The 13,457-nt window shown below is 50.9% G+C and overlaps 1 protein-coding gene across 1 annotated transcript; it reads right to left on the reverse strand.

The window, feature by feature from the left end:
- Positions 1–1,201: 1,201 nt before the first annotated feature.
- Positions 1,202–12,821, reverse strand: LOC147679648 (uncharacterized). The gene is made up of 3 exons (XM_086942463.1): positions 12,596–12,821; positions 5,336–5,584; positions 1,202–1,815 (listed from the first exon to the last, which is right to left on the reverse strand). The coding sequence occupies exons 1-3, from the start codon at positions 12,819–12,821 to the stop codon at positions 1,202–1,204; spliced, it is 1,089 nt and encodes a 362-aa protein (XP_086798589.1).
- Positions 12,822–13,457: the final 636 nt, after the last annotated feature.

Below are 13,457 nucleotides of genomic sequence, written 5' to 3' on the forward strand. Positions count from 1 at the left end.
GCTGGGCGAGAGCAGGGAGTCGCTCGGCCGGGGTGGGCAGCAGGTCACAGGTAGGGAGGGAGAGGCAGGAAGTGAGTGTGCGCAATAGAAGAGTTAGTCGGAGGAGAGAAATAAGAACTGGGAGCAATTAATTAGATGCATTCTTTGTGTCTATGTCGGATAATGCACTCACATCGCGCAATGAACCACTCCATCAGTTTTGCGTAAAAGGCCATTTATTAGGACAGGCATGACAGCTTACAAAACATAACATTATCAACTTTAACAATCCCCCCAACATTCTGCCTTTCAACCGTCATCCACTCACGTGCTCCACCATCCATTCCCAAATCACACCACAACCTCTCTGCATCCCATTCACTTCCCCTTTCCACTTCCCGACTCCTCGGTCATTTCCGTCCATCGCACTCCTGTCTACCACTCTCTCCCATCCTGCGCCTGTAACCCCCCTCCCTGTAAGGGTGATACTGCCCGTCATGGACTCCCCACCCCTCCCAGTTCCCGGAACGTCACCCCCCTTGCCATCCTGTCCTAAACTGGCACGTTGCCCAACATGGCAACCATAACAACACCGCACCAAAAACCCTTTTACTTGTAGGGTGGGCGGTTGGCAAAAACCTAACTCTTCCCTGAGTCACCGGGGACAGGAAAAGGAAGTTGTTCCTCTCCTGTCCCCCTATAAGTAGCCTCCTACCTAACCCCTCCCACCCCTGCCTAACCCCCTTACCTAACTTCCGCCTGCCGTGTCCTCGCGCGAACACCCCGGGGGAAGACTAGTCGGTCGACCTGCATTCCCCCGGGGGCCGCATCGCGCAATGAACCACTCCACGCATCAGTTTTGCGTAAAAGGCCATTTATTAGGACAGGCATGACAGCTTACAAAACATAACATTATCAACTTTAACAATCCCCCCAACATTCTGCCTTTCAACCGTCATCCACTCACGTGCTCCACCATCCATTCCCAAATCACACCACAACCTCTCTGCAACCCATTCACTTCCCCTTTCACCTTCCCGACTCCTCAGTCATTTCCGTCCATCGCACTCCCGTCTACCACTCTCTCCCATCCTGCGCCTGTAACCCCCTCCCTGTAAGGTTGATTCTGCCCGTCATGGACTCCCCACCCCTCCCAGTTCCCGCCACCCAGGGAACCCCCGGAGGGCGGTTACCTGCCCCACCAAGCGTGCACCTTTCGAACTCAGACTCTCCTACACCAAATTGACTCATTCCACAGACAACTAATCAAGTCCCGCAGCTCCATGAGGTAGAATGCATTTCCCATGCGAGAAAGGTGCACGCCGTCGTCCCTGAAAAGAAGAGGTTGTTCCAGCTGGAGCCCGTCATGAGCCAGCACTTTAATCCCCCGATCTGCGCAAAAGAGTCTCATAGCCCTATTCAGTTTCCTGCGGGCCCGTTCCACAGCCGCAGGCTTAAGTGCACCCCTCCAAATCCTCCTTGGCACAAACTCAGTCCATACAATGCAGGCGCCAGCCAGATTGTTCTTCATTACCTCCAAGTCCCTCTGCATCAAGTGCGACAGTGACACCCCCGATTGTTTCACTAAGTCATTTTCCCCCAGGTGAATGATGATCAAATCCGGGCAGCCCAGCTGCGACACTTTCTTTGTCAGCCATGGTAACAGTTCACCCCATCTCATTCCGCTCTTACCCCACCATTGCACTTCATGATGGCTGCTCCTCAGGCCCAGGCTACGACCGTACACCTGTCTGGCAGCATACTTCGAAGCCCAATGCACAAACGAGTGCCCCACGACCCAAGTGACCGTCTTGGCCCCTGGTCCACGAACACAACCTACGAAGAAAAAGATATTAGTACCAAGGCAGACAAGAAACTACGCCAAGCAGCGTCGCCGTCCAAGCGTTGCGCTCCCGCCCTCACTTGCGCACATAGCGCTCGCAGCACCGCGACCTCCAGCGACCGATCCTTCTGATCTCCTCCCATGACCAACCCAAACCCGCCGCCGCCGTAGCCGCCCCAATCCGAAAGGAATGCGTGCCAAACCGAGCCGGGTCCCTACCCAGCCTCCGCAAAGCCATCCGTAGCACCGCCAACAACTGGCCCGACGTCAAACGCTTCCGCGATACATGCACAAAGATCTCCCCCTCCGTCCGCTGCACTCTCTGCCTAAAACACAGCCACTCCCGTACCGGACACACACCTGCACACCCACTCACCGACAACCACACCCATTTACCCCGACCCAACTGGTCAGTCTTGGACCGCCCCAACCAAATGCCCAGACGAAGCCCGTCCACCCGCACATCAGCAAACAGCCTACCCGGCGCCCCCCACGCCCCCAGCAGCTCCGACACCCGAAACGCTCCAAAAAACATCCAGATCATGCATAGGCGAAAAAGCGCCACCTCCCCCCCGTCATAGCAACACAAAACCAATTCCTGCAAAACCAACTTCAACAAGTCAAACGTGACCGCCTCCCTGGGTAACTCCCCGCCCCCCAACTCAGCCCGCACCCGCCCCCAACCCTTCAACATTCGGCTCAGCAGATCCGAACTAGCCGGATCAAAACCCAAATACAACATGCAGTAAAACGACACACCCGCCAACTTGCCAGCAATCGTTGTCTGTGACAGTCCCTTATCCATGCAGCCGTTCGCACTCTTCCTTTGGCAAACCCAGCACCCCCGCTCCAAGGCCCACAAACTTCCCAAACTCATTCCAAGCCAATCGGTACGCCCGCCTGGTAGACTCCGCCAGCGACCGTTCCACCAAACCCACCACTCTCACTCCCCCCACGCCCAGATACCCTCCGGCACCTTGGTCTTGCAAGCCTCCGCTCCCGGTGCCAGCTCTCTGAAGCGCAGCCACTGCGAACGAGATAACGCATCCGCAATTTCGTTACTTGCGCCAGGCACATGTTGCGCGCGAAACAGCACATTGTAACGCAGACATAGCAGCATGAAACTTCGCAGCAAGCGCATCACCCTCAGATCTCTTGCCTTCTGATTGTTGACCAAGTCCACCACCGTCATATTGTCCACGTGGAACAACACAGACCTGTTCTTGAACTCCGGGCCCCACACCAGCAACGCCACCAACAAGGGAAAGAACTCCAAGAAAGCAATGCTCCTGCCCTGACGCAGCCAATGATCCGGCCACCTTTCCGCGCACCAGCGACCGTCCCAGAAAATTCCGAAACCAGCCGCCCCGCTGCATCCGAGTAAAGCTGAACCTGCCACACCATCCTGTCCCCCATAAAGTCCAACGACACTCCATTGAAATCCTCAAGAAAGACCAGCCACACTCGCAAGTCCGACCGGACCCCCAGCGTGATCCTGACCCTGTGATGTGGGAGGGCCACGCCCGACATGGCCATGCCGAGCCGCCTACAGAAAGTCCTCCCCGCCCTCACCACTCTACAGGCAAAGTTCAACAAACCCAGCAAGCGCTGCACAGACCTCAAATCCAGCTTCTGAACCGCAACCGCACTCTTCAAAGCATCCTGCATCTCAGCCACCTTCGCCACCGGTAAGCGTGCCTGCCAGGCCACCAAATCCAATTCAATTCCGAGGAACGTCAGACAACAACTGGGCCCTTCCGTCTTCTCTGGCGCCAAAGGCACCCCAAAATCTTGAGCCAACAACTGAAACTGCCGCAGCGCCTGACCACAGTCACCCGAACGTCCAGAACCCACAAACAGAAAATCATCCAAGTAGTGGGACACCAGCCGGTGCCCACAGCGGTCCACAAAGGCCCACTGCAAAAAGGAGCTGAAAGTCTCGAAGAGCGTGCAGGAAATCGCACAGCCCATTGGTAGCACCATGTCCACAAAAATGGCCCCATCAAACTGCATACCCAAGAGAGAGAAATCCGCCGGATGAATGGGAAGAAGCCGAAAGGCCGACTTGATGTCACACTTGGCCATCTCCGCCCCCCTCCCACACGACCGCACCAACCCAATGGCATCATCCACCGAAGCGTACAACACCTTCGAGTCCTCCTCAGCAATGAAATCATTCACCTACCCGCCCTCCGGCCAGGACAAGTGATGGATCAACCGGTACTCCCCTCGTTCCTTCTTGGGCACCACCCCCAACGGTGACACGATGAGATCCGCCAAGGGCCACTCCGAGAATGGACCCGCAATCCTGCCCTCCGACACCTCCTTCTCCAATTTACATGCCACTACCCCCGGCAACTCTTTAGCAGACCGCAAATTCTCAGCCCAACGCCTCTCCCTGGGCCCCTGATAGCCAATCCGAAAACTTTCCACAAACCCCCAGTAAAAGCGCAACGCTGCCTCCTTATCAGGGTACCGGGAGAGCCATGGACCCATGGCCTCCACCTTAACCGGAGTACGGGCCCTTCGGCCCAGGCTGCCCCCTACCCTTGGCAAATTTCCACTGGTCTGACGGCGTAGCCAGGGTGAGGCACTGCGTGACCGGGTGGCGTCCCCCACACTTAGAACACTCATGCTTGAATTTACAGGAGGGGCGGTTGCAGAAACCTCTGTTAAACCCCCAGCATGCTCCTGAAGCGACCGGCTTGTATTGCTGACCCGCTGATCCGGACCACACGGGCTGGTTCCCATGACCACTTGGGGTACCCTGGCTACCCGCCCCAGATTGGGCGGGACGCGGCTGAAAGGACCGATACGTGACCGGAAGACCGCTGGCCGTATGAGTAGACGCCGCCGCCTGCATCGAGGACATCCACTGGAGCCAAAGCTCCTGATCCACATCCCCCCACGGCTTATCCGGGTTAACACTGACCCGAGCCCTGAACTCTTCGTCATAGCTCAACCAAGCGAAACCCCCGAAATGCATCTGCGCCTTCCTTATCACGTCCATGTATTTAAACAAAGCGATAGCCCGATCCCCATGCTTCTCACAATATATACTTGCATAAATCAGAAAGGCAGAAGTCCAATTCTTCATAGTAACCGGCACCCTCGGCCGCCTGGTCAGTTCCCATTCCTCCTCCTTAGACCCCTCCTTCGCCTGAACCTCCCTGTGCAAAAGCTTGAACACATCCACATACTCGTGCCTCCAAATCCTTGCCCTAGTCTTCTCCGACAAATGAGACCCCAGTGGCACACCCAGCCCCATGTACGGCAACTTCTTCCTCAGTTTCTCCACCCCACTCCCACCCTCCTCCTTCCCCTCCAGGTCTTCCACCTTGTCCGTCTGCGCGCTGGCCGTCGTGACCTGCTTGCCCCCAGCAGCCTTCACAGGCTCCCCACCGCCATGGGCTCCAGCCCGCACAGACCCCTCCCCCACCCCCACCGAACGGCAGAGCTTCTTCCTCCCCCCGCTCCCCCCATCCAGCCAGGCGTCCCACCAAGAGCCCTCACCTGACAAAGTTGCAGGAGCCTCCCGCTCCTGTCGCCGTGCGTCCGCCGGCCTTGACATCCCGCTGGTGGCCCGACCGGCGCCATCTCGTGCCTCCTGAGAAGCACCAACCTTGGTAGCTGCCCCCTGAGCCCTGCACACACGCCCAGGCTCACGCAACTCACCCTCTTCCAACTCATCCTCATCATCCTCGTAATCCAACCATTCATCCTGAACATCCAGCGGCACCACACATGGATTGCCGATGCACTCTAAATTGAGTATATAGATTGTTCGGTAACAATTCACAACAGTTCAAAACACCAATTGACAGAAGTGACAAAAAGCTCCAACAGATGAGTGAACCTTGGAGTCTTTAATGCAGAATACAGCCAGCCGACACGTGTTTCATCGCCTTCGCGATTCCTCAGGGCTGAAACAAGCAAATGAGTAGCATCTAGCATGTATTTTGAACAAATGAATTTTACATACATGACCATAGTGTAAGGTCGTTACAAACAATAATTGCTTCCCACTGCAGTGAGCATACAGTGATTTTTCTCAGATTTGTTTTACTAGTGCCACCACTACACATCCGTGTCGAAATTGGGTGTATACTACCGATATTCTATAAGGACGTGGTTATATGTGGTAGTGATTGTGATAGATGTGTGCAGGGACACAATAATAATAGTGTATCCGGGACGGCAAGCAATTACAAGTGTTTTGCGTCGCAGCGGAAGTGTCCTATCCGTGTGCGGCTCATTCATCCTTCATGCCGATTCATTGTGAAACAGTGAAAACATGTGTCATTGCGAAAGCATACCTAGATGGCCGTGTCAACGTCAGAAGGTCTGCATGTTTGGAAAAGGGGAAGAAAAAAACGAAAGAATCTCATCACTAACTGTTCTTTCAGTGATATTCAGGCAAGAGGTCACCAAGGTAAGACTGTCCGCCAAGTACAAAATGCAGACTTACCGCTCAGCTGGTGATAATTCCGACCCAGCCGGGCCCTTGACCAGTTGCACTCAGTTCGAGTGTATCCAGCAACGGTTAATATCTTTGTTTCTGTGACAAGGTAAAAGTAATACATGTCACCTCAAATACGTGGTGTCTAATCGTCATCACGGTGCCCTAAGGTGATCTTCCCATATGTAATCTAATGTCACTATGATTATCTCACTAGTACCATTTCATTTTCATACGCTTGACAGGAACCACAACCGGTATCCTCGTGCAAGATTTAAATAGGTAAGATCAAGTTATGGTCTTCCAGGATGTGAGTTTACTTAGTACCGGTCATTTATAGTAATGTTTTGACTTAAGCGCAATTTCTCTTAACAGTACTCATTTCGAAAACGGAACTTCACACAACTTTGTGAAATATATCGGGTGACCTCCGAGCCCTACTTATACTTCTTGATTACAATATACATGTAAGTAGATTGGTAGAACCTTTAGGGGACTGCATGACACACACCAAATTCCTTAAAATTCCGAATATGATTTTAACAGTTACAAGAAGGGAAATTCCTCGTTGGTATTTCAAATGAAATGGTACTAGTGAGATAATCATAGTGACATTAGATTACATATGGGAAGATCACCTTAGGGCACCGTGATGACGATTAGACACCACGTATTTGAGGTGACATGTATTACTTTTACCTTGTCACAGAAACAAAGATATTAACCGTTGCTGGATACACTCGAACTGAGTGCAACTGGTCAAGGGCCCGGCTGGGTCGGAATTATCACCAGCTGAGCGGTAAGTCTGCATTTTGTACTTGGCGGACAGTCTTACCTTGGTGACCTCTTGCCTGAATATCACTGAAAGAACAGTTAGTGATGAGATTCTTTCGGTTTTTTCTTCCCCTTTTCCAAACATGCAGACCTTCTGACGTTGACACGGCCATCTAGGTATGCTTTCGCAATGACACATGTTTTCACTGTTTCACAATGAATCGGTATGAAGGATGAATGAGCCGCACACGGATAGGACACTTCCGCTGCGACGCAAAACACTTGTCATTGCTTGCCGTCCCGGATACACTATTATTATTGTGTCCCTGCACACATCTATCACAATCACTACCACATATAACCACGTCCTTATAGAATATCGGTAGTATACACCCAATTTCGACACGGATGTGTAGTGGTGGCACTAGTAAAACAAATCTGAGAAAAATCACTGTATGCTCACTGCAGTGGGAAGCAATTATTGTTTGTAACGACCTTACACTATGGTCATGTATGTAAAATTCATTTGTTCAAAATACATGCTAGATGCTACTCATTTGTTTGTTTCAGCCCTGAGGAATCGCGAAGGCGCTGAAACACGTGTCGGCTGGCTGTATTCTGCATTAAAGACTCCAAGATTCACTCATCTGTTGGAGCTTTTTGTCACTTCTGTCAATTGGTGTTTTGAACTGTTATGAATTGTTACCGAACAATCTATATACTCAATTTAGAGTGCATCGGCAATCCATGTATTAGACAGTAGTAGTTTTTCTACTCAAGGGAGTGGTTCAGGTTTGTCCACTCGCCGATTAGCACCTAGGACACTCATTGTATCTATAACTGTATGCGTATGAACTGGCAGTGCACCCACCTATAACTGATCTAAAAACCTTCTATTTCCCCATCCAGTGGCACCACCTCAGTCACGACTCTTTTAGCACCCTTCCCTTTCACACCAGGCGTAAATTCACACTCCAACATGGTCGGTGCCCGCTCCCTCGGTGGAGGGCAGGCCGCCGCGGACCCCCCTGCATCTTCGTCCCGGCGTTTGGAGGCCGTCTTGCGCCCTGCCGGCCCACCCCGGCCTCTGCCAGCCGACCCTGCTGGCTTGACCCCCCCCCCCGAGCCGTATGCGCTCGGGGAGGCCCCGGTGCCACCAGGTCTCTGATCCGTCAAGGCAGTCCCTGCATTCTCCACCCAGACCCACTGACCGTGCGACCCAGGGGCCCCCCTACCACGGCCAACGGCCGACGACCTGCCTCGCCCTGGTGCCGGGGCCCCATCGCCCCCGGGCACCCCTCCCATCTTCTCCTCCCTGGCGGCACACAGGCGCTGCCACTCCCTCTCATACTCTTCCATGACCCGCCGCTGGTCCCTCGTCCTCTCCTCCTCCGTCATCTGGGCCCACCGGTCAAACATAGACGTCTGCCCCGGCCCTCCATTCCCGGGCAAGGGTGCCACAGCACCACCCGCCCCGTGCCCAGCCACACCCCGCTGCTGCACCTTGACGGGGCCCTTGCCCTTGGAACCCTGGGACTTCACCACCCCCTTCCGGCCCCTAGACAGGTCAACCGGCTGCTCAACAGCCGTGAAACCATCCTCCCCCCCAGATTCCTCCCCTGACAGCAAGAGGGCGAATTCATCCCCAGCCGCCACCTCCCACTCGTCAGAGTCCTCCCCCCCACTGCCATCACTGCTCCCCCCGTACCCCGCCAACTGGCTCAAACTCCTGGACAGTCCGGCCCGAGACGCCAGCAAGTCCTGTCCCTGCACGTGCCCATCAGCCTCCAGCTCGGGGCCCTCCGCCCCCCCACCCCCCTCCGGGACCACCTCCCCCTTAGCCCCGACCTTAGCTGGGAGACTCAATCTCCTCCCTCCCTTCTTTGGGGGCTCCTGCACCTTCCTGGCCTTCCCCCCCCGGGTCCCCCATCCCTCGACCCAGCAGGCTCCTCCTTACAGGCAGCCACCACAGCTGCCACTCCCGCCAACGCAGACCTGGTCTGGCGGGTCATGCCGACCCAGGCCTGATCCAGAACACCTGGCTGGAGGAGATCTGCCCTCCCAGCCCGGCCTAGCACAAGTAAAGCAGCCCTAACTGCCTCAGCATCAGGGACAGCCATTGCACAAAAACCGGCAATACACCCTCCGCGAGATGCGTGAGGATCGGCACCCGCTCGGAACGTCCGCGAGATGCGTGACGTTTGGCACCCTACACTCGCCGCCCGGAGCACCCGCTCCGATAAAAGTAAAAATACACTAAATCACAACCCGCCTAAATGCGCCGTACACACTAGCCTACTCGTCGTCCTGGGACACCAAAACGACGACCCACGCCAATTACACACCACCTACCTAAGTCACACTCCGCCTACGCTCCCCAAAAACCTAACTCTTCCCTGAGGCACCGGGGACAGGAAAAGGAAGTTGTTCCTCTCCTGTCCCCCTATAAGTAGCCTCCTACCTAACCCCTCCCACCCCTGCCTAAACCCCTTACCTAACTTCCGCCTGCCGTGTCCTCGCGCGAACACCCCGGGGGAAGACTAGTCTGTCGACCTGCATTCCCCCGGGGGCCGCATTCTACGCCCTGCACCCCCTCCCAACAGAATTGGTTCAAACATAAATTGCTAAGGAGCACATTTATTCAAATGAAGAGGGCAGCAAAAGGCAACAACAGTGCAGACCGAGAGAGTAAGCAAGGGTTAAAGCAAGAGGAAATCAAGAGACTGTGTTAAATTAATCACATGGGGACACTCTCTCAGGCTGCCTCTGTCTTGAATGCCTGTATTGAGAAGAGCGCAGTCTGTCCTGACTGTGAGAAATTGCGGGTGAGGGGCACGAAACTGATGCTGCAAACAAAGTGATTTGCCGAATATCACACATTTTGGTGAAGACGGTCAGCCGGCACTAGGTAGCTCTCCCCTCCAGTACGCCACTGTATAAACAGATAAGCGGGGAGCAGGCCGGCAATGCCACTGTGGGGAACGGGGGTGCAGCTTTGAGGCTCAGTCCATGTACAGTGTTTACCTTGCGGTAGCGAGCGCGATTATTGCAAACAGATAGCGCCACTGCTTGCTCCCGCAAGGTAAACGCTGTACATGCATGAGTGCTCATTGGAAACAGTGCAGTACATGCATGAGTTTCCAAAAAACTCAGAGTTATTCCAAGAGGTCACTCCAAAGCAGCGTTTGCAGGTTTAAATGCCTTTGGTCTGGTACCTGTTACCTTGTTTTGCTGCACTCTTCCTGCTGTCTGGTCTGCAGGTTTATAGTCCATTGGTCTGATGGGGGAACATCACTTACAACGCATTTTTTACAACGCACTACCATTACATCGCAACCATTACAACGCATACCATTACAACGCATTGCGCTGGGGGGCGCTCTAAGATAGGGAATATATTTAATTTACTATCCAACACCTTCCCTGCTATCCACGGGGACTGGAGTTGGAATAGTAAATTAAATAATTCACTATCCAGCGCCTAAAAGCATTATGCGTTGTAATGGACTGCGTGGTAAAAACCGCGTTGTAAAGGCATGCGATGTAAAAGCATGCGTTGTAGTGACACCAATCCGTTTGATGCAGTGGTCTGGTGTTTTACTGGGTTTTGCTACAACAGCATTGGTGTCTGCACTGCAGGTGTATATTACATTGGTCTGAATCTGAACATGCAGGGGGGGGGGGGCCTTTTCATCATTTCTGTGCAGTATCACAAGGAGCTGCCTGCTCTAAAACGCATAAGGCAATGAAATGTATCTGAAGGAAAATGCCAGTTTCCTTTTATTAAAATTATCCGTGGAATTTATCTGCTTTTTTGAGTACCTCTTCAACTGGGGATGATTTTTTGAAAGATATATATATTCAGAAGGCAGGAAAATTCAGGAAATCAAAACAAACATCCTGCGGCACACTGGAGGACGGTACACAAGACTTTTATTGTGCACACAAACAACGTGTTTCGGCGATGCCTTTTTCAAGTTAGAGAATTACGCTCTATCTCCCATAGAAATACAATTACAGTGTAGACATACTGTCGGAATAGTATTGACATCAGTTTTAGTTGCAGCATAAATACATATGTAGTTGTCATTAAATAAAAATAAATACAAGAGCAAATCATGGTGAAAAGATACATAATTGTTATAGCAACCTTCTGTCTAAATAAAGTTCTAACTCATCAATCAAATAATCATAGACAACGAAGAGATACTTTGTGGTAGAGGCGCAGGATAATTCCCAATAATAAGATATATTCATCACATGGTAAACCCCTCACATATAATTAATGCAATCATAATCAGAGTAAATAATCAATGCGCATAAGTTGGATGTAATTATTGCACTACTCCATCAGAGGCAGTGTCCAACGTTACTGGATGACAATCAATACATTTTTGTGGTTCTTAGCCACTACAACCATCAACCTTTAAAGTATCACAATGTGAACCTGCTATTCTGGGTAATGTACCCAACACAACAACAATATGGCTGCAACAGCTTTAGAACTAGATTTTAATTTCAAACCGAAAGAGAGGACAACTTCCTATGTATGTGTGCGTCCAAAAACCCAAACAAATGTGAAGTATGTACAACGTAATGGTTCATGGGTTATGTTCAAGGTAGTGAGAAAAATAGTTCCCACTACCAGGTTCGTGGGTAAATGCAAGTCTGTCCCACAGTGGATCAAGCTCATTATACGTGCCTCAACAGCCTGAAGAAGAAACATTTCACCAAGCCATTGAATTCTGATTTCTACTAAGGAACTCCAGAAAATAAATAAAGATCCACTATCCTGAATTGCCTTTTAGCCCCTATTAAAAGTGATTTAATGATGTGAACAGCCTCGGCTGTAGGTGAAATAACATTCCATACTGGTACGGGAAAGAGAGCGTAAAATACTAGGGCAAACATATCCTGATAGGTGCAGCCTAACTGAATATTACAGGGTGCATAGCTGCTGAGGAAACTAGAATCATTTTAATCCAATATGTGTGGCTAGTTCTTCCCCACTTTTGAACCCATGTGGGATTTTAGTATTACGCTCAATTATGTATCTGGATTCAGCTATACGTAGCTGATTTTCTCTGCCTCCACCCCTAGGATGTGGCATGATTCTATCAATTCCGAAGAATTCGATCAGTTTGCTGTTATTCTGATGTTTCTCGTAAAAATGTCTGGCCATCGGGTAGTTAAAGTCAAGATTAGTAACTGCTCTCATATGTGCAAAATTCTGGTCTTAAGCTGCAACTTTGTGCTCCCAATATATCTGAGACGGCACGGTGACTCCAAAGCATATACAACATAATCACTCTTACATGTAATGAACTTAGTGATCTTTGTAGTTCTAAAGCCACTGGTAATATAGTGGTCTCTGTTCTAGCTGTTTTTACATGCTTTGCAGGAACTGCACCTGATAAAGCCTTTCAGTGAACCAAGCCATGTACTACTCATGGGTTCCCCTTGATAACTGTGAACCAACCAGTCCCTCAGTGACTTCGATTTTTTATATGTTATTTGAGGGGCTTTGCCAATGTGTTTACCTAATACTGGATGAGTTTCAAGTAGGCTCCAATGCTGTTTCATAATTCTTCTAATGACATTGGACATAGTTTTGTAGGTAGTTATCATTCTAGGGATCATGGCCTTGTCTTTTTTATCTGATTTAGGTCGAAACAAAACATCACTGTGGGTTGAATGATCAACTTTCTTTGCAGCTTCGGACAACACTTTGTCGCTGTACCTGCGTTGGGCAAACCTTTCTTCCATGGTTTTACGTTCTTTTTTGTACCTTACTTCTGAGCTGCAGTTGCAGCGAGCTTGGAGGAATTCCCCATAGGGGATACTAATAATGAGTGGTGTGAGTTGATTACTGTGCGCATGGAGAAGCGTGTTCCCTGCCGTTTCTTTTCTGAACAGACCAGTAACCATTTGGTTGTTCTCAATGTTGATGGATTTATCAAGGAACTCACAGTACCTGTCAATTATTTTGTGTGTAAAACTCAGGGTTCAGATCGTTATTTTCCAATTTACTTATGAATTCCTGTGCTAGATCTCTAGGTCCATCCCAAATCGGGAACAGGTTATCTATGTACCTGATCCAGATTGGGATGTGTTCAATGAATTTTTCATTTTCTTCCACCCACACTATCTGCTCCTCCCACCAGCCTAGAAAGAGGTTTGCCTGGCTGGGGGCAAAGCATGTGCCCATTGCAGTCCCAGACTTCTGGCGATACAGCTGTTTTCCAAAAATAAAGATGTTTTGGTTAAGGCAATATAACATCATTTACTCAAGCATGGTCGTGTGTTCCCATACAGACATATATCGCCCACGGAAGTAGTTGATACATGCTTCTGCACCTTGTTTTTGATCGATACAGGTGTACAATGAACATACATCTAATG

The sequence above is a fragment of the Lissotriton vulgaris genome, chromosome 11 (genome assembly GCF_964263255.1).
Source record: "Lissotriton vulgaris chromosome 11, aLisVul1.2, whole genome shotgun sequence".
NCBI lineage: Eukaryota > Metazoa > Chordata > Amphibia > Caudata > Salamandridae > Lissotriton > Lissotriton vulgaris.